We start from the raw sequence: 21,055 nt of genomic DNA on the forward strand, positions 1-21,055 counted from the left end.
GCCAACCCCAGTTGGGTCAGATTTAAAGGGAACCTAAACTGAGAAGGATATGGCATTTTCCTTTTAAAATAATACCAGTTGCCTGACTCTCCTGCTGATCCTGTGTCTAATACTTTTAGCCACAGCCCCTCAACAAGCATGCAGATCAGGTGCTCTGACTGAAGTCAGACTGGATTAGCTGCATGCTTGTTTCAGGTGTGTGATTCAACCACTACTGCAGTTAAAGAGATCAGGAGGACTGCCAAGCAACTGGTATTGTTTAAACGGAAACATCCATATCCCTCTCAGTTAAGGTTCCCTTTAAAAAGGTACATGGAAAATCATTAAAAACGGAAACGTGAGACCAGTCTAATTAAAAGATTTATGCTTATCTGGTGCTTCCTCCAGCCCCATGTGGACTGTGGTCTCCATTGCCATCCTTTCTGGCTTATCTGTTCACAGCAGTTACTTTGCCCAGTTGTGCTGTTCTGCGCATGCGCACCCCCGTCGTGCTCCCGCTGCCTTGGAGCGTTCTGAACCACACATGCGCAGAAGACCTTGACTGTCCAAACAGAGCTGAGAACGGAGCAGCCGGGGAGGATGGCAATGGAGCCCACGGTCCTCGTAGGGCTGGAAGAAGCCTCAAGTATGTATAAATCATGCAATCAATCTGGTCTCAGGTATACATGTTCACACTTATTTCTGACTGTATACAACTAATTGTTTGAAAAACTGCATCTTGCACAGGCACCTTCACACTAGAGCAAGGGAAGAAAAACACACATTGGAAACAGAGACCTGCTACAGGGTAAGAAATTAGGTTGATTGTCCAACTTCACTTATGCTTTTAAGCAAATTGAAAGTATAATTCAGAAGCAAATCAGCCCAAACAAGCTGGCATAAAGCTCTTTAAAAGAGGCAGGAAGTGCGTATCTATTCATTTTTTTGAGGCCCATTGGTTTCAGCAGAATTTAGCTAGTCTATGGCTAGTACACACCAGGACGTTGCGTTTAGGGGACGTTATAGGGCACATAACGTGCCCCTAACGCAACGCCTGGTGCTCTCTGGTGTGGACGTCGGAGTGAGCCGCGTTGTGCAGCTCACTCTGGCGTCCGTGATGCGTACTCTTGGACGCATGCGGCATCACGTGGTCCCGCCCGGCCAATCGCCGCACAGAGCAGCCGCTCCAGGAAGTAAACACTGCACGTCACTGCGTGCAGTGAATATTAATTAGCCATGTGCCCGGCCGCTCTCCCCTCCTCCCCAACATGACTGAGCATGTGCAAACAGTCTAACGCGGGTTAGCCGCATAGAACGCACAGCATGCAGCACTTTGCTGCGTTACAATGTAACGCAACGTGGGCAGTGTGAACAGCCCACTTGTGTTACATTGCTGTGCGTTGGGGGAGCGTTACAGGCTGCACTAACGTGCGCCTGTAACGTCCCTGTGTGCAAGAAGCCTAAATGATAGGCCATCTAAAGACATCTGTTACGGATTAATGTTGCAACAGCATTGCTAGCTTTCAATGTAAATATATGGTGCATGCATTTGATAGTGGCTACATAGATATCTTTAAAACCAGCTTTCCAGCAATGCAAGTACTTTTTTTTTTTTTTTTTTTAAACCACCAACCAATAGGAGAGTAATTTTATAGCACAAAGCTTGGCATGTCAAAGCAATAAAGTGGCTTTTAGGTAATTTGCAAACGTTAAGTAACACAGCCTGGCAGTTCGCAAAAATACGGTATATATTTAAACATCCTAAAAGCTCGATATTAAAATTAGTGTTTGCAGAAAATATTCTAAAAATAGTTTAATATAAAAACAAACAGAACCACCAATAAAAATGCCCCCCTTTAACACAAGTGCCATCTTACATATTAACATCCATTTCATGGGAAACTTTATTTTACAAGCTTAACTTTAAAAAGTATTATACTATTTGGATAACAATCCTATCCAAAACTGTAACTGCTGCATTTGCCTATGTCAAGCAGCCTAGAACATGACTGCCTATTGAAATAAATTACAGAATACTTCACTGGAATTACCAATTTCACGCTACTGTTAATGTACAAGTCTCTGCAGAGAGAAAAAAAAAAAATCAAATATTGACTAAGGTGTTAAGCTTGCAAAATCCAGTAAAATCTGTACTCTTTCTGGTACCATATTTACAAAATATTTTATATAAAAACACTTTACATCTATCTTTACCTTAAAAAGTGCAATACTCTCACACTTCCTAAATTAGGAAGCAGCAACATTCTTCATAGAAATTCTACAGGATAGCAGCCTAGATCAAGCAAATAAGGTGCTTAGCTTATAACCCACAGCATATTTTATGGCCTTTTTTTTTCCCTACAATCAGATGGATAGTCACCTGAATCAAAGAAAGAAGGCTAAACATACTGCAGGGGAAGGACTTTTCGTACGTGTCAATAGGTTTACTGGCGCAACTGTGCACTAGCTATGTTGGCTAGCTCAATGAGGGCCAGGGCGCCATGCATACGCTCTCGCTGCTCTTGAAGACGGCGGCGAGCAGCAGAATGAGGCCCATTTTTTTCCTCCTCTTCATCTTCATCCGACTGAAGATACTCCAGAGGATCTTGCTGTTCTTGGTCTGCCTTCTGAAGAGATTTCATCTTTAAGGCTGGAGGCAGCTGCTCTTGCTGTTCCCAATGTCTGAAAAAAATAAAAGAAAAATTTAAAAAACAAAACAAACCCCAGGAAATGTATAAGTGCAAAAACTATTTAAAAGCACTAAAGTAACTGTCGTGGACTCCAGTAAGCAAAACAACCAGCACATCTCGCCTGCACAGCTTAGAAGGCAAACTAATCACCAATTTCACCTATTGAAATCCGCAACAGGACCACTTTTAGCAGCAACCGGTATGCTACGTTTTAAAGCAGATCACAGTGATCACAATATTGAAATGGCATCCCCTGTAACTGCTCCACAGTGGGAAGCTATCTACACATTACAAACAAAGGCAGTTTTGACATTCAGCTGTGTCCATATTTTTTTTGCAATAACGTTATAAATACTCATGGCACATATATAGATCAATATCTCCTGAAAGAAAACACGTTTTGGGGCACCTTTCCTCAGAAAAGAGAGTCACTTTATTTTCTGTGCATTTTAAAGGGGGGGGGGGGGGGGGGGGTAGTTACTGATTTAAAATAAACAATGTTACTCTAATTAAAAAGCAAACCGCATTTGGCTATATAACACAATATTTAAAGCTTACCTTAAAACGGACATGAGATAAACAGGGGCACAGTGTTAAGCCTACATATAACTTGCAGGTGTACTTTATATTTTATTTTAGTACAAGGGTTAATAAACCAGCTCTTTATGAGTGTAGTGAGACATGCCAAATTGCTCCTGAAAAGTAATTAAAAGCCAAAGCACTTGTATGTGGTTGCAAAAACACTCCTGATATTGGGACAGTGTTGAAAAGTACAAAATGCAACAGTTTCACTTTTGTGGTTGCTGAAGAAAGACACAGCTGCTGTTTACAGTCCACACTTAGAAATTAACCCTCCGCACAGTCAAAAGCAGTGCCGGAAAAAATGGCGCACAGTGCCGCTTGTAAAGTGCTTAAAATGCTATTTAGCGTTTTAAAGTCATTGCGCAAATAATAATACTATGCTAGTATCGGAACATGTTAAAAAGCTATTTAGCGTTATGAATTTGTCTTAACACTAGATGGTGCTATTGCTATCACTTATACTTGCCACTAGGAAAGTATTATCAGAGGTGTCTAGTGTGAAGTTGTTTAGCACAGTGGTAAGTTCCTAGTCTTGCAAATTTTTGCAGGTTTGAATCTGCTCCACATTACGTTTTTTTTTTTTCTTTATTTAATTGATAGAGAATTTATAGATTGGCTGCTATCTTTGGAGTAATAAAAGTACTTTAAAAATCGTTTTATGAAGTAAAAAGTTTTGTGCTGTAAATAACCCAACTGCCTAACTTATACAGGGCTAGAAAGGAAGTGGGAATGCAGAATAAGGATAAGAGAGAAGGAATTACTGGCTGCAAACTAACAATAAATATTGATAGGGATTAGGCAAAAAGAAATCTCTTCTCTTTGACTAATCACGATCATAATTTATCGTCGGTTTGCAGTCAGTAATTTTTTGTCTCTTATCCTTATTATGCATTCCCACGTCCTTACTAGCCCTGCATAAAGTTATGCAGTTGTGATATTTGCAGCATAAAACTTTAACTTCATAAAAGTATTTTTAAACTAATATTTTATTACTAGATAGCAGCGCGTCTGTCAAATAATAATAATAAAAAAAAGTAGCATTGACTAGATTCGAACCAGCGCAAAACACTATACAAGTCTGTTTCCTTACCACTGTGCTAAAATGCTGTTTAACAATCACCCGTGAATTTCTTGGCAGCATAATTTCTCCGCCCAGCATGACAATGGCCATGCGCCATAATGTTGCTGTTACAAAACACTAAATAGGAGTTTTACATTAAACCGAATGGCGGTGCCATAATGGTGTAGTGCAGCTGTGCGCCTTTTTTCCTGCTCCGTAACCCTCTCCCCCCCCCCCCCCCCAACCCCAAAGAGGGTTGAAACACACTACTAAACTTTTGTACCTATCAACAGTTATTCAAAATAGGTCCCACTGAATCTTCTCACATTATTAGAAGTATCTGGTTGTTCCTGCTGTTATTACCAGGGAAAAAAAAGGCATTTGCCAGGCATGTAGGCTCTCTGCCCAGCCATCTCCCTTGTAGTGATGTGTGGCCATCACTGCAAAATGGACTGAACTGCACTGCTTTCACTGGCGACACGTCACTACCAGGCAGGAAGCCAGGGAACAGAAGGAGATGCCCAGGTCGAGAGCTTCCACTTGCAACCTCCTCTTTCCCTGCAATAAGAGCAGGAACCACTGGATACTGCGAGTATACTAGTGGGAGTTTCATCCCATTTCAAACTGAAACAAAAAATTGGAGACAACAGAAAAGCTCCATTTACCATTACTATCATACAATTATATCAAATGTATGTTCAGGTTAGCTTTAAACTATGTTGCTAATACAAGGTGTTGTGGTGATCCCAGATAGTAAAGGTATATTTTCAAAGACAAAGACTGGCAAAACTTGGAGACAGAGGGATAAAGTCATTTTATCTTGTAGAAAGTGGGGTCTCAAAAGGGAGTATGGTTATAATAGATGGCCAAACAGTATCTCCACTGTAAAGGCCCGCTTGTTTCATTCCCATTACACACCATTTATTATGGTTCTACTGCACTTATTAATTGCTACCATTACATGACTCCTTGCTAAAGCAGAACTGAAAACTGATCTGCATTTGGAAAAAAATCAAAACGAAGCAATGTGAACAGGTTTGAAGGTTTCCAAGATTTACATTATCCTGGCAGTGATTTTACATATGGAAAAAAGGCACGCATTTAAAAAAGCATCAAAATGCAGTTGTGTGAAGGGGGCACCAAGATCTGGAGATTTCACCCTTCTTAAACATTTCCTTTCTGACCCGAGCTTCACTTTAAGCATATAGCAATCCTTCAAAAAGGCATGTAACCACAGTCAATAAGGGACATAAAACAACGACACAGAAACCTACTTTGCCAACCATTCAGCTGCATCCTTGTTATCAGCTTGGACTTTGCCGGATTTACCGCTTGGCTCTTCTCTTTTCAGTCTTGCGTATGGATGTTTGGGGCAATGCCGGTTTGCATGAGTAAAACGGCTTAAACAACCTACCAAGATACATACACAATTTTAGTCTAGAAGATAAACCTGAGGAGGTAAGAAAAAGTGATCCGTTTAATCTTTAATAGGTTAAGCATTTCTTTTTTTATTCCTGGTAAAATCAGATATGAAATTACGAAGTAATGCTTTATTGTTTGGAGCACCACTTGCAAGTGAGACAGGATATTTTTTTAAGTAAATGAATTTTACCTCCTTTTCTTGTCCCCAATACAGCTTTCTTTTGGTGCCATTTGATTGCTGCTGTGATTTTTAGTTATTATATTCATCAAAAAAATAAAATAAAAAAGACATGAATTTTGTCCTCAAGGCCTACCAACAGTACATGTTTTGTAGAAAACCACACACAATCACAGGTGGGGTAATGCATCAGAGCTAATTCACTGCCTTTGTGGATTTCTACAAAACCTGCACTGTTGGTTGGCCCTGAGGACAGGGTTGGAGAACACTGCATAAAGAACAGTGGAAAGAGATGTGCAAGTTTCATGACTAAGGCCTAGTGCACACCAAAAACCGCTAGCAGATCCGCAAAATGCTAGCAGATTTTGAAACGCTTTTTCTTATTTTTCTGCAGCGTTTCAGCTAGCGTTTTGCTATAGTAGATTTCATGTATTGTTACAGTAAAGCTGTTACTGAACAGCTACTGTAACAAAAAACGCCTGGCAAACCGCTCTGAAGTGCCGTTTTTCAGAGCGGTTTGCGGTTTTCCTATACTTAACATCGAGGCAGAAACGCATCCGCAATCCAAAATCTGCAGCAGCCCGAGAGTATGCGTTTCTGCAAAACGCCTCCCGCTCTGGTGTGCACCAGCCCATTGAAATATATTACCCTAGCGGATCCGCACCCGCAAGCAGATCGCAAACCACAGCGGAAACGCTCCGGTGTGCACTAGGCCTAAGTGTGGAAAATTAAATATTTCAAGTAGAGCTAATAAAAAAAAAAAAAATAAGGTTACACATTGCCCCTACTAGCACATCTCAACAAATCCTTTTATGCTGGGCCTCCCAAGTAGTGGACAAAGCCACACATCATGCATAGGTCATGCACTGGCCTACACACCAATGAGTAGGTTGGAGCATGGCTCCTTCAGGGTTAGGGGCATGCCAAAGCAGTTATAGCCTAGTTAGATCACCCACGTCTTGAAAACTTGTAGGACCAAGTCTTGGTCATCTCCCCCAAACTATGGGTACCTCAGTAGCCAGGAGCATTTTGCGCAGTACTATTAGGCAGGCTCCCTCCTGGTCACGGGAGCGTGGCGGGGGCAGAAGAGTGCATCCAACCAGATTACCAGTAGGGATAACAATAAAATGGAGCGGCCAGAGAGGGAGACCACGCACCTCATAGGGCTGGAGCAAGCCCCAGGTAAGTAGAAATACATCAATAACTCATGTCTCAGGTACACTTTAAAGATTAGCATTTGCTCTACTTAGATCGGTTATAAAATTGTCATAACTCTGAATACTATTTTCCCAGGGCTTATCATATTTTTGGTACAGCTCAAATTAATTGGTGGAACTGAATCAGGAAAAGTGTGGTTTACCAAGAACACATTTCTCAGTCCATCATAAAACACTGTCGTGGCTTACAGCCCTTTGGAGGCTGGAGTTAATACCTGTGGCCTAGAGAGTGTTTAAAAGTTCTGCAACTGGTAAGGACATTCATTTTTTAATTTTTTTTAAGATTCATATTACACACTATTCCCATCCTAAGCTCGATCCAATGACACTCCATAGAGCAGGCTTTCTCAACCAGGGTTCCTTGAGGACTCTGCAGGGGTTCCTTGGCATTTTCCCCCATCTTGGAGGAAGTGTAATAGAGCACATTATAATAGGGGGTACTGTAAAAAGAAGCACTAAATTGGGGTTCAGAATAAGAATGAGCACAGTATGATGAGTGGCAGTGTAATTGGGGGTAGTGAAATTAACAGCCTCGCCTACTTTTAAAGACCATGCCTCCTGAAAAATAAATACAGGGGTTCCTAGAGATTAAAAAAATTGTTTGCAGGGGTTCCTTGAGAGCAAAAAGTTATTTGCAGGGTTCCTCCAGGGTAAAAAGGTTGAGAAAGGCTGCCCTAGAGTATCCTTTATTAACCCTCTATTGCACAATACAAAATGAACAGCTTGCTCATTATGGCCTGGTAAGAAGATTTTATTTACCATTTTCAGAGCATACAAATGGCTTCTCTCCGGTGTGAAGTCGCTGGTGTGTTTTCAGTTGTCCACTTTGAACAAATGCTTTCCCACAGTCAGGATAATCACAAAGGTAAGGTCTCTCTCCTTTGAAGAAGCAAATCCATAAATACCATTATTTAGAGAACTCAAATTTACACATTTGTATAAAAAAATAAAAAAAAAAAAATGCTGATGCTTTTGTTTACATCTACAAATAACAGTTTGTTCAGTTTCAGCAAGAAGCACGTTTGGTTGGCTAAATGCCAAGTTGCAAACAATTTGCATGCAAGCTGGAATGATTAGCATTGCTTTGGGCATCTCTCCCATGGTCTCAGCAGTTCATTTGAATGGCAGGATTTTCATGTGGTTGAAAAGATACGGAAGAAAAGATGCTCAGGGTAAAAAACAGTTGGTATTAAACATTTGTTTCAGGGTATAACAGGGGATTCATAAACACTGCAGTCACCCACTGAGGGCAAGTTTACCTGGGAGAAGTGATGCAGGCAAAGGGTGTTCACCCCAGTCATAGGTTTTTGGTTTCTTTAAGTATTTTAGATTCATTTTATTTTAGACTAATATTCTGCATAGAGCCCTGGGGAGAGTAGCAGTTCCCTGTAACTGCAGGAGTGCAATCGGGACATGGCACTGCACGTTATCTGCCTGTTGCATCAGTCAGTGATGCATACAGTCAATGAAAAGTATGCTTTACTATTAGTTAACGCACACATTTAGCAGTAACGCATTACCATACTGCAACCTGTTATGCCTCAACATTGCAGTGTTGTAAGGCGAGTTACAAAAGCGTCAGTTACACCACACAGCACCCTGTAAATGTGGCCTTAGGCTGGCTTAAGTCCCATGTCTAGATACAGTTTAATAATAAGACTAATACTGGAATATCAAACATTGTAAGCTTTTGTAGAATTATTGTTTACATTAACCACGGGTGTATTCTAACCTGTATGTGTCCTTTTATGAGCTTGTAATGACTTCTCACGAGGAAACACTCTATTGCATATATTGCACCGAATCCTGCTAGAAGAGTGTTCACCCTCACTTATTAAGTCTCGAACCGTTTCAGCCCTTGGACGGCCACGTCGAATTCCATCCTATGAAAGGAACACAAGCAAGTTTCAAAACCATTGGGAAAAAAAAAAACAAGAAAAAAAACCAAAACTGACAAGATTAACTACATGCTTGTTTCAGCTGTGCAATTCAGACCACACTGGTGCCAGTATGGTCAGCAGGACTGCTAGGCAAATGGTATTGTTTTAATGGAAATAAATATGGCAGCCACCATACCCCTCTCATTTCAGCTTCCCTTTAAAACCTCAAAATCAGGAAAGTCAGGCTACTGGTATTATTTCAAAGGAAAAAAAATATGGCAGCCTCCATATCCCTCATCATAGGGCCACTGGACAAGACCAATTATCAGCTGCAAACGGTTAAACTGGACCTGAACTCAGAACTTCTTCTCTGCTCTAAATGATACAACGGCATAATTCCCTTTGAAGTGAACCAGAGACGAAGCACCCCCATGTATTTCACCATATACAGTTGAGTTCAAAATTATTCAACCCCCAATGCTGTAAAGGGTTTTAGGGAATTTAATACACATTTGTAATTGTGCTCAGAATGAAATTTTACAAGGACATTTTAAAGAATCAAATGCAACTAAAATGACATCAATTGTTTTTGTAATACAGTATTAAAATTTTTTTTGTGATTTCTTCATTGACACAATTATTCAACCCCTTAACCATTTCCCCTCCCCCAGGACAAGTAACTACGTCCCTGCAACATGCCACAACTCAGGGACATAGCTACTACGTCCCTCCCGCTGCGTCGCCGCCCCCCCCCCCCCCCCGCGCTACCGGCGCTCATTACCGCCGATCGCCCGCCGCTAGATCAATGAATGATCCAATTTCCCGTGTGAATGGCTGCAGCCGTCTATTCAAACGGCTCTGCCATTCATAAATCCCGTGCACTGAGGACATCTTGTGGCCAAATTGTATTACATCCCCCCCCCCCCCCTTTTTTTCAGTTTATCATCCCTAGTTACTTTTTTTAAAAAAAATTAACCCCTGACCTCCCACACTCCCCTAAAGTTACCATTTATTTATTTATCAATTAAAAAAAAAATTGGAAAATAGTGGTGTGTCCGCAGCACTTGAACAATATTCAAAAGGAGTGTGCAAGGGCTCAAAACACACATGTACTACAATTAGGAGAAAGAAAGCCCATAAACATAGCACCACTATAATTTTATATATATATATATATCTAATACAAAAATATTTGACATATTAGAGTTTCACAGGTTAAAAACAATTAAAACTGACCAAATGGTCATATATGGTAACAGCTGCATACAATCATGTCCTAATCAGTGATCAAAGTAATGTTATAAAAACCACCATATAACATAATCACAAGGCTTGGCAATATATACCTAAATAACCACCTCAGTGTGCATCGATTTAGAGCACACTCAAGGTTGAACCCGGGTTTAGTAAGGTGAAAACATGCATAAAAACACACACATTGTAAAAGTATATATGGTGTGCAATAATAATAATAGTGACAATGCATGAATATATAGTGCAAACATATTGTGCAAACCAGCAAGGGGCTGCTATAATAAACAACCTGGGAGCAGCCTATATTCAAAGTGCATAGAGCAGCCGTGCCCAACCATTTTCTGTGGCCCGCGCGGTGTCTGCCCGCGGTGTGGGAGAGGATCGGGTGGTATTGCGTAGTATCGGCACTCGGCAGGTATTGCGTCCTGCGCATACACCAGCGTGTGCTCCGTATTCAGCCCCGGGTAGTGCTGGGATAGTTAGAAAGCTTCGCTCATTGGTTACTGCAGGAACCTTCCTCCAATAGGAATCAGCCTAATTCCTATTGGAAGAAGGTTCCTGCAGTAACCAATGAGCAAGGCTTTCTTACTATCCCAGCACTACCCGGGGCTGAATACGGAGCACACGCTGGTGTATGCGCGAGACGCAATACCTGCCGAGTGCCGATAGTACACATTACCACCCGATCCTCTCCTCCTCCGCAGGACACCGCGGGCAGACACCGGGGCACACGCTGTGACAGCCCCCTCAGCCCCACACAGAGCTGACAGGCTCCTCAGCCAGCACACTACAGGCCACGTGTGGGTAATTAGGCCTCTGTTCCTCCTCAGCAGAGCGGACAGCCTCCTCAGCCAGCACACTACAGTCCACGTGCTCATTACTGCATACACCCAGGTACCGTACTGGACTCTGATACCATTGCTGCATTAAGAAAATGTGCATCAAATGGTGAGGACAACAATTCTTATATTGTCGTTTTCTTTCCATTTCCAACACCATGTTAATTGTTACTAGAAAAACGTTAAAAGTTTTACATCGAAATTTTGTATGCATGTGTTCCGGCCCTAGAGATTTTTCTTGATTTGAAGTTCGGCCCAAAAAAAGGTTGAGCACCACTGGCATAGAAAGATGAGAAGTGCAAATGAAGAGTAGGAGAGATACTTAGCCCGGGAAGACCAAGGAGGCTGGAACAGTGCAGCTGAAGATAAGAGGGAGTCCCTTCAAGACAGTCCCGCAAGCTCCGCGGGCGTCACCCCGCTTTGGAAGGAGAGGAGAGGGATACCATCATGAATAAATTATTTACTACTACAATTGAGTGGTGCTATGGTTATGGGCTTTCTTTCTCCTAATTGTAGAAAAAAAAAGAAAAACAAAAAAACAAAAAAAAAAAAAAACAGTTACCGTAGGGACTGAACTTATGTATACAAAAACTGTATACTACAATTACTTTATAAATGATGGGCTTGTAATTAGGGATAAATGCAAAACTTAAAAAATGCACCTTTATTTCCAAATAAAATATTGGCGCCATACATTGTACTAGGGAAAAATTTTAAACGTTGCAATAACTGATACAAATGGGCAAATAAAATGTGTGGGTTTTAATTACGGTAGCATGTTTTATTTTGAAACTATAATGGCCGAAAACTAAGAAATAATGATTTTTTTCAATTGTTTTATTATTCCCATTAAAACTGAGTTAGGCCCGGTTCACATTAGCGGTTTACGGAACCGGACATACTGATCAGGCCAGCTGGATCCGGTGAAAACTGTCCGTTTTACTGCCAGTGTGTTGTAAAACGTCCGTTTTCATTGGTTCCTATATGCTGCAAAACCTTCGGGTTCTGTTCCACTGAGCGAAACGGTCCGGAAAATTGGGTCCTGCAGCATTTTTTTGTAGAGGTCACCTCTCCTAGATACACTGGGGCAGCTATACTGGGCTAACTACTGGCGACACTGGGGCAGCTATACTGGGTTAACTATACTTGCTATACTGGGCTAACTATACTTGCTATTCTGGGCTAACTGTACTTGCTATACTGTGGTAACTGTACTTGCTATACTGTGGAATCTGGGAAAAAAAAAGGGGGTGCTGCTGCTGCCGCTACTAGCCACGCCCCCATTTTGGTCGGGATAGTGGGCCCCGGGCTCAAAAAGGTTGGGGACCCCTGCACTAGAGCATGGTTGCAGATTAAAGGGTGGAACATTTTGGAGTGGCCATCGCAATCACCAGACTTAAAATGAACCAGAGACGCCAGGAAAAAGATTTTATACATACCTGGGGCTTCCACCAGCCCCATACGCACGGATCGCTCCCACGCCTCCGTCCTCCGCTTCCTGTATCAGCCAGTTCCGGATCCCATAGTTTCGGCCAGTCGGCGTCAGCACGCGGCCAATTGCCCGCATCACAGGGGCTCCCAGCATACCATTACGCGCGCGGCTGCATACTGCGCAGCCGCATGCGTAAGGGTATGCTGGGAGCCCCTGTGATGCGGAAAACTGGCCGCGTCCGCTGGAAGTGACGGGACCCGGTACCGGCGGATCCAGGAAGCGGAGGATGGAGGCGTGGGAGCGCTCCAGGCTTATGGGGCTGGAAGAAGCCCCAGGTATGTATGAAATCTTTTTTTCTTTTTCGATGTCCAGCGTCTCTGGTTCCCTTTAAATCCGATTGAGAACCTCTGGTGGGACTTAAAGAAAGCAGTTGCAGCACGCAAGCCTAAAAATGTGACTGAACTGGAGGCTTTTGCCCATGAAGAATGGGCTAAGATACCCGTAGATCGCTGCAAGACACTTGTGTCAAGCTATGCTTCCTGTTTAAAAGCTGTTATAACAGGAAAAGGATGTTGGGTACTTATCCGTTAGCCGGGCGCATCCGGCAGGTGGCGCTAATTACTATTCCCCCTCCAGGCCGACATGGATAGTAGGGAAAGATGTAACTCTGGTGGAGTTTTGTCGCCACCTAGAGGATGCGCCCGGCTAACGGATAAGTACCGGATGTTGTACTAAGTACTAAGAATGAATGTCACGTGGGGGTTGAATAAAACTAATAATGATGTGAGCACAGAAAAGACATAAATGTTGTTATATTTGTCTGACTTACAAGTGCCTCTGATTTAATTGTAAACAAGATGAATGAAATGATCAAAATCAATGTCAAACTGGCCAAAACACTCAATTTTGAACACAACTGTATATCAGTGGGAACATTAGACAAAACACTTCCCCTGCTCTGTTTCATCCTTCACTGCTCAGCCTGCTTGTTATCAGCCCTGATAAAATCCCAGACTGAGCATTCAGTCTGGCTTTGCTCTGGAATCATTATAGCTGAGTTTGTCTTCTCTAATGTCTTTTCAAGCCCAAGCCTGCCCCCTTCTGGCTCTGCTTTCCTGTTCTGTATATTCAAAGCATCACAGAAAACAGTGATGAGATGGAATGAGCTGCTAATGTAAGGGTATATTGAAAAAAAAATGTTTTATGTAATTATATTTGTCATAAGAGGTTTTTAGAAATGGTGGTTTCATTTTGCACAAAGCCCACTAAATAATATGCTTTTCTGAGGAACTGTGTTTTGCATGGAGTTATAGTAAAAAAATAAACACAAAAACACGTCACACCAGAGCGGCGAAAATACCAGGTATAGTATTTATTTTGTAAAATCTATCAGGGGATATGTTTATTTTGTGCCAAAGCGTTCATATCTGCATCTACAGCTGATACAGATACTGCAGTGTGTCTACTTCATGTTTTCATGAAATCAGACATATTGTTAACATCCTGCGTGTACAAATTACCGTATATTCCGGCGTATAAGATGACCCTCAACTTTTCCAGTTAAAATATAGTTTGGAATATACTCGCCGTATAAGGCTACCTCTCTTCCAATGCACACCAAATAAAATAAAAAAATAAAAAATCATTTACTGGTGCGATGTTAGAACAGATACTGGTGCTGTACTGTATGTGGTACCCAGTATATAACAGTATATAGGTGATTGACTGGTTGGATTGGTCAGCTCTCCCTCTCTATCAGAGCAGTATGAAAGAATAGATTGCGCTGTGCCCATAAAACACGCCTCTTTCACCCTTCTGGCCCACCCCCTGATCCTATTTACCTCCTTCTCTGCCTCAGATCTCGCACTTATGCACCTGCACCGCTTCACTACAGTCCTCAGAAGCGAGATCTAAGGCCTCTTGCACACTGCAAGTGATTCCGATTCCGCTTTTTAGGCCCCTTGCACACGATTCCGATTTTTAATCGTTTTTTACATCTGATTCAGATTCCGATTTGCAGTGTGCAGGGAGCAAACTGCAAATCGGAATCGGATGTGAAAACTGATTAAAAAGCGGAATCTGAATCACTTACAGTGTGCAAGAGGCCTTAGAGGTGGTAACAGGATAGAGCGTATCACCCGGCATTAATGACACCCGGCGTATAAGATGACCCCTGAATTTTCAGATGATTTCCAAGGGTTAAAAAGTAGTCTTATATGCCAGAATATACAGTACCTCTCTGCCGTGGCAGTCAGCTGACACAGCTGAGGGATCAAATTACAACTTGTGTTAAGTCACAGATGAGGCATTAGGCTAAACTCTCTAAATACATACAGGGTGCATTTCTATATATTTTCCTTCTGTCCGGTGCAAGAGTTCACGCCCACTTTAACACATCAGAGGATATAAAACCAGTATGACTGTTAAGGCAATGAAACACTGTACTTTGAATAGCAGGGAGGCTGCTGAAAGTAACAATCTAATGGCAAGGTTCTCTGGGTTGCTTTTACTTGAACTTGTCACAATCAATTACAGGTTTTTGGATTTAAAAAATAACTATGTAAAAATATGCATTTATATGAACTACAAGCATAGGTGAAAGTTTGGAAAGCACAGTCCCACTAACAAATGAATATACATTTGTTAAGAGCTACTTGAGGATAGTGACAATTGGCATTCCTCAGCAGCCTTTAGCTTTCATAAAAGGGATATGCTGTAATCTTGAAAAACAATGATGAAAAGCATATAATGAGTAAAGAGTACATGCAAATATGTACTGCAAGCCAAGAATTTGTCTAATTAGGGGGAGACTTTTATATAGCACATTCAGAGTACTTTAAAATGAGCCTTTTCCAACACATCCAGTGTTAATGTGCCGACATACTAGCCCAGTAATCCCATTTAGGTTCAATAAGAAAAGAGCAGATAACACTACCACCTGGTATGAAAACAAAAAGCAAATAGAGCAAATTTACAACAGTCCCTAGTCAATCCTCTGCACAAGAGCAGCCAGCTATAGTCATAACTGACCTAAGCTGGCCAGCCCACATGACTCATCAAGTCAGCTCTAAATTATGTCAGAGCTGGTCGGTTACACTGCAAGAAGAGAGCTGGTCGGTTACACTGCAAGAAGAGAGCTGGTCGGTTACACTGCAAGAAGAGAGCTGGTCGGTTACACTGCAAGAAGAGAGCTGGTCGGTTACACTGCAAGAAGAGAGCTGGTCGGTTACACTGCAAGAAGAGAGCTGGTCGGTTACACTGCAAGAAGAGAGCTGGTCGGTTACACTGCAAGAAGAGAGCTGGTCAGTTACACTGCAAGAAGAGAGCTGGTCAGTTACACTGCAAGAAGAGAGCTGGTCAGTTACACTGCAAGAAGAGAGCTGGTCAGTTACACTGCAAGAAGAGAGCTGGTCAGTTACACTGCAAGAAGAGAGCTGGTCAGTTACACTGCAAGAAGAGAGCTGGTCAGTTACACTGCAAGAAGAGAGCTGGTCAGTTACACTGCAAGAAGAGAGCTGGTCAGTTACACTGCAAGAAGAGAGCTGGTCAGTTACACTGCAAGAAGAGAGCTGGTCAGTTACACTGCAAGAAGAGAGCTGGTCAGTTACACTGCAAGAAGAGAGCTGGTCAGTTACACTGCAAGAAGAGAGCTGGTCAGTTACACTGCAAGAAGAGAGCTGGTCAGTTACACTGCAAGAAGAGAGCTGGTCAGTTACACTGCAAGAAGAGAGCTGGTCAGTTACACTGCAAGAAGAGAGCTGGTCAGTTACACTGCAAGAAGAGAGCTGGTCAGTTACACTGCAAGAAGAGAGCTGGTCAGTTACACTGCAAGAAGAGAGCTGGTCAGTTACACTGCAAGAAGAGAGCTGGTCAGTTACACTGCAAGAAGAGAGCTGGTCAGTTACACTGCAAGAAGAGAGCTGGTCAGTTACACTGCAAGAAGAGAGCTGGTCAGTTACACTGCAAGAAGAGAGCTGGTCAGTTACACTGCAAGAAGAGAGCTGGTCAGTTACACTGCAAGAAGAGAGCTGGTCAGTTACACTGCAAGAAGAGAGCTGGTCAGTTACACTGCAAGAAGAGAGCTGGTCAGTTACACTGCAAGAAGAGAGCTGGTCAGTTACACTGCAAGAAGAGAGCTGGTCAGTTACACTGCAAGAAGAGAGCTGGTCAGTTACACTGCAAGAAGAGAGCTGGTCAGTTACACTGCAAGAAGAGAGCTGGTCAGTTACACTGCAAGAAGAGAGCTGGTCAGTTACACTGCAAGAAGAGAGCTGGTCAGTTACACTGCAAGAAGAGAGCTGGTCAGTTACACTGCAAGAAGAGAGCTGGTCAGTTACACTGCAAGAAGAGAGCTGGTCAGTTACACTGCAAGAAGAGAGCTGGTCAGTTACACTGCAAGAAGAGAGCTGGTCAGTTACACTGCAAGAAGAGAGCTGGTCAGTTACACTGCAAGAAGAGAGCTGGTCAGTTACACTGCAAGAAGAGAGCTGGTCAGTTACACTGCAAGAAGAGAGCTGGTCAGTTACACTGCAAGAAGAGAGCTGGTCAGTTACACTGCAAGAAGAGAGCTGGTCAGTTACACTGCAAGAAGAGAGCTGGTCAGTTACACTGCAAGAAGAGAGCTGGTCAGTTACACTGCAAGAAGAGAGCTGGTCAGTTACACTGCAAGAAGAGAGCTGGTCAGTTACACTGCAAGAAGAGAGCTGGTCAGTTACACTGCAAGAAGAGAGCTGGTCAGTTACACTGCAAGAAGAGAGCTGGTCAGTTACACTGCAAGAAGAGAGCTGGTCAGTTACACTGCAAGAAGAGAGCTGGTCAGTTACACTGCAAGAAGAGAGCTGGTCAGTTACACTGCAAGAAGAGAGCTGGTCAGTTACACTGCAAGAAGAGAGCTGGTCAGTTACACTGCAAGAAGAGAGCTGGTCAGTTACACTGCAAGAAGAGAGCTGGTCAGTTACACTGCAAGAAGAGAGCTGGTCAGTTACACTGCAAGAAGAGAGCTGGTCAGTTACACTGCAAGAAGAGAGCTGGTCAGTTACACTGCAAGAAGAGAGCTGGTCAGTTACACTGCAAGAAGAGAGCTGGTCAGTTACACTGCAAGAAGAGAGCTGGTCAGTTACACTGCAAGAAGAGAGCTGGTCAGTTACACTGCAAGAAGAGAGCTGGTCAGTTACACTGCAAGAAGAGAGCTGGTCAGTTACACTGCAAGAAGAGAGCTGGTCAGTTACACTGCAAGAAGAGAGCTGGTCAGTTACACTGCAAGAAGAGAGCTGGTCAGTTACACTGCAAGAAGAGAGCTGGTCAGTTACACTGCAAGAAGAGAGCTGGTCAGTTACACTGCAAGAAGAGAGCTGGTCAGTTACACTGCAAGAAGAGAGCTGGTCAGTTACACTGCAAGAAGAGAGCTGGTCAGTTACACTGCAAGAAGAGAGCTGGTCAGTTACACTGCAAGAAGAGAGCTGGTCAGTTACACTGCAAGAAGAGAGCTGGTCAGTTACACTGCAAGAAGAGAGCTGGTCAGTTACACTGCAAGAAGAGAGCTGGTCAGTTACACTGCAAGAAGAGAGCTGGTCAGTTACACTGCAAGAAGAGAGCTGGTCAGTTACACTGCAAGAAGAGAGCTGGTCAGTTACACTGCAAGAAGAGAGCTGGTCAGTTACACTGCAAGAAGAGAGCTGGTCAGTTACACTGCAAGAAGAGAGCTGGTCAGTTACACTGCAAGAAGAGAGCTGGTCAGTTACACTGCAAGAAGAGAGCTGGTCAGTTACACTGCAAGAAGAGAGCTGGTCAGTTACACTGCAAGAAGAGAGCTGGTCGGTTACACTGCAAGAAGAGAACTGGTCGGTTACACTGCAAGAAGAGAACTGGTCGGTTACACTGCAAGAAGAGAGCTGGTCGGTTACACTGCAAGAAGAAAACTGGTCGGTTACATTGCAAGAAGAGAACTGGTCAGTTTCACTGAAAGAAGGGAAAGATCACATCATAGGCCCTGTGCATACTGCAGCTGCCACATACTTATCAAAAGTAAACAAACACATCCTCAAACAAAACTGGAGTAAAGATGAAAGCTACCAACAATCAAAAAAGGAGCTTAGGGCATCAAAGTCAACTAAAAGCTAGACTGGCATAACCACCACCACCAGGCAATCACAATACAATGTAGATTGTACAATTATGCCACAGAATACGAGACAGATTAGACGAGTTCTGTCATTATACGGAAAAGGCTAGATAGTACAATCGGGATCGCATGATCTATGGACAGTCGTACACCGGCTTCTCACCCTCAGCAAGCTGTCCTCGCCTCCGCTGTTGTCCCTAGCGGAGCCGGGACTGGTGACGTCATGGACGGTGTCTCGGGCGCTCTGGGCAGGATCGGCGGGCGGCAGCTGGTGTCTGGCTGGTGTCCCCGGGCTTAGCGTCACGTTGTGGGCATTCTCTCCCCATCTCCACGGGTAGACCATGAAGTCACTGAAGCCTGGGCTGGTGGGCACCGGGCTAAGCGGAGTGACTCCAGGGGTCCGGCGGGGTTTGATCGGAGTGTGGGCGGAGGTGGTGGGGGACACCGCCTTGATGACGGACACCAGCACCCGGCGGGGAGGAGACGCGTCCTGGGATGAGGGGGGAGAGGAGTTCAGTACAGGAGACGGGCACACGTCAGACATCATGCTGAGGAGGAACACAGGAGCCAGGCGCCTTCTCTTTCGTCACTTTACCACCCATCCGACAGCGGCTGTAGTCTGAGGCGGCAGCGCTATCACACAACACAGCGATGCGCGGGGAGGAGGAGGCGGCGGCCGCTTCTCCGTCTTCTTTTTTTCCCGCGTTACATTTCGCGCCTGGTAGAAGCCAATCACTTGTCCCTCTCAGAGCGGCAGCATGACTGCCCAGAGACAGGCACGTCAGGGAGCCAATGAGCGAGCTCCGAGGAGGGCATCCCTGCGTACGGGAGGCTGTGATTGGACAAGCCCTCACGTCAGCCTTCCCCAGTCTGTGACAGGAGCCCAGTGCTCTCATTGGCGGGGAGTGGGTTGCCGCGAGCTTTTGATGACAGACTCCTCATTGAATGAATGGAATAACGTCACCTGCTTATTGCAGAAGGCTTACATGAGGTGACGTCAGGCAGCTAATACGAGCGCGAGCGGACGGGCGGCAAGAATAGGTTTGATCTGCTGCGAATGAGGGATGTGCGGCGCTAGGTGGCCAGTGAAGTCTGCTGGCGCCAGATGTCAGGGGCCGTTTCCCGCGCTAGCAGGGGCATCTCTAGACTAGAGCCTTCAATAGCACGCATGCAGCAGCGGCGGGTTTCTTCTGCAGTATTAAAACCCATCTATAGAAATCATCAGTACTATTACACATCTCCAGGCTATCAAAAAGGCATGGTTTATTACAATTATAAATTGGCTGAACAATTTATTGAATTTCTATAAGACGACTAGGCAGAATTCCTGTAGCCTGTTCTCAACAAACCGTTTACTTTACATTCTAAAATTGCTGTTTGAACTTTCTATAGTACGGTTGAGGTGAGCAGGGGCAGAACTAGAAATCATAAGAGCCCCCCAGCAGAGCTTTGATAGGGCCCTCTTAAAGCGGACCTGAACTCATGACTTCCTCTCTGCTCTGAGGCTGCATTCACAGTGGGATGTTGCGGAGCTGTGTTATAAACTTTTAAAGGGAACCAGAGAGGATGCAATATACATACCTGGGGCTTCCTCCAGCCCCATACGCACGGATCGCTCCCACGTCGCACTCCTCCGCTGCCTGCATCAGCCGCCACCGGGTCCCGTCATTGCCGCGAGTCGGCAAGTCGGCCGGCGGACGCGGCCAATACTCCGCATCACAGGGTGCTCTCCCCATACAGATACGCATGTGGCTGTTAACTGCGCAGCCGCATGCGTACATGTATGGAGGGAGCCCCTGTGATGCGGACAATTGGCCGCGTCCGCCGGAAGTGACGGGTCCGGTACCGGCGGATCCAGGAAGCTGAGGATGGCGGTGTGGTAGCGATTCAGGCTTATGGGGCTGGAAGAAGCCCCCGGTATGTATAAAATCTGTTTCTTTTTTCACCCCCGTTCCTCTCTGGTTCCCTTTAAATTGCAGCTTACCACACTGCAATGCTAAGCCTATGCATCGTTAACAGTGTGATGTTAGCGTCGCATTGTAATGTGTAGCGGTATGGTAATGCAATACTTGCATTACTTCTAAACACGCACATTACCAGGTACAGGAAAGCATACTTTTCATTGCCTGTATGCTTTGCTGTTCCTATTGTATGCAATGGTAATGCAGCGTTAATGTGCATTACCACCTTCTTTTGTGTTGCGTTGTGACTTTAACGTGGCATTACAACGCAACTTCCCACTGAATAAGCCCTCAAAGATAAGCAACAGTATAATTACCTTTAAAGAAAAAATATTCTTTGTTACAGCTGATAGAAATCCTGCAATAAATCTGCACTGTGTCTACTTCATTCTGTCATGGACGCAGACATAGGATTAAAGGAAACATCAGGTAATATTTAA

General features: G+C 43.9%; 1 protein-coding gene across 1 annotated transcript; it reads right to left on the reverse strand.

Moving 5' to 3' along the window:
* Positions 1-434: 434 nt before the first annotated feature.
* ZNF367 (zinc finger protein 367) lies at positions 435-19,384 on the reverse strand. The gene is made up of 5 exons (XM_068271426.1): positions 18,818-19,384; positions 8,861-9,011; positions 7,888-8,007; positions 5,586-5,721; positions 435-2,661 (listed from the first exon to the last, which is right to left on the reverse strand). Exons 1-5 carry the CDS (start codon positions 19,199-19,201, stop codon positions 2,424-2,426), a joined length of 1,029 nt encoding a protein of 342 aa, XP_068127527.1. The 5' UTR covers positions 19,202-19,384; the 3' UTR covers positions 435-2,423.
* Positions 19,385-21,055: the final 1,671 nt, after the last annotated feature.

The sequence above is a fragment of the Hyperolius riggenbachi genome, chromosome 1 (genome assembly GCF_040937935.1).
Source record: "Hyperolius riggenbachi isolate aHypRig1 chromosome 1, aHypRig1.pri, whole genome shotgun sequence".
In the NCBI taxonomy this organism is placed as follows: Eukaryota; Metazoa; Chordata; class Amphibia; order Anura; family Hyperoliidae; genus Hyperolius; species Hyperolius riggenbachi.

Bases quoted from the DNA above. Each gene is read 5' to 3' on its own strand.
- ZNF367 (XM_068271426.1), bottom strand. From the start codon at position 19,201: ATGATGTCTGACGTGTGCCCGTCTCCTGTACTGAACTCCTCTCCCCCC. The intron at 9,012-18,817 runs GTGAGAAGCCGG...TTCCTTTCATAG, and splicing joins GCGAGGACAGCTTGCTGAGG to GATGGAATTCGACGTGGCCG. The intron at 8,008-8,860 runs GTTAGAATACAC...GCTTCTTCAAAG, and splicing joins TCATAAAAGGACACATACAG to GAGAGAGACCTTACCTTTGT.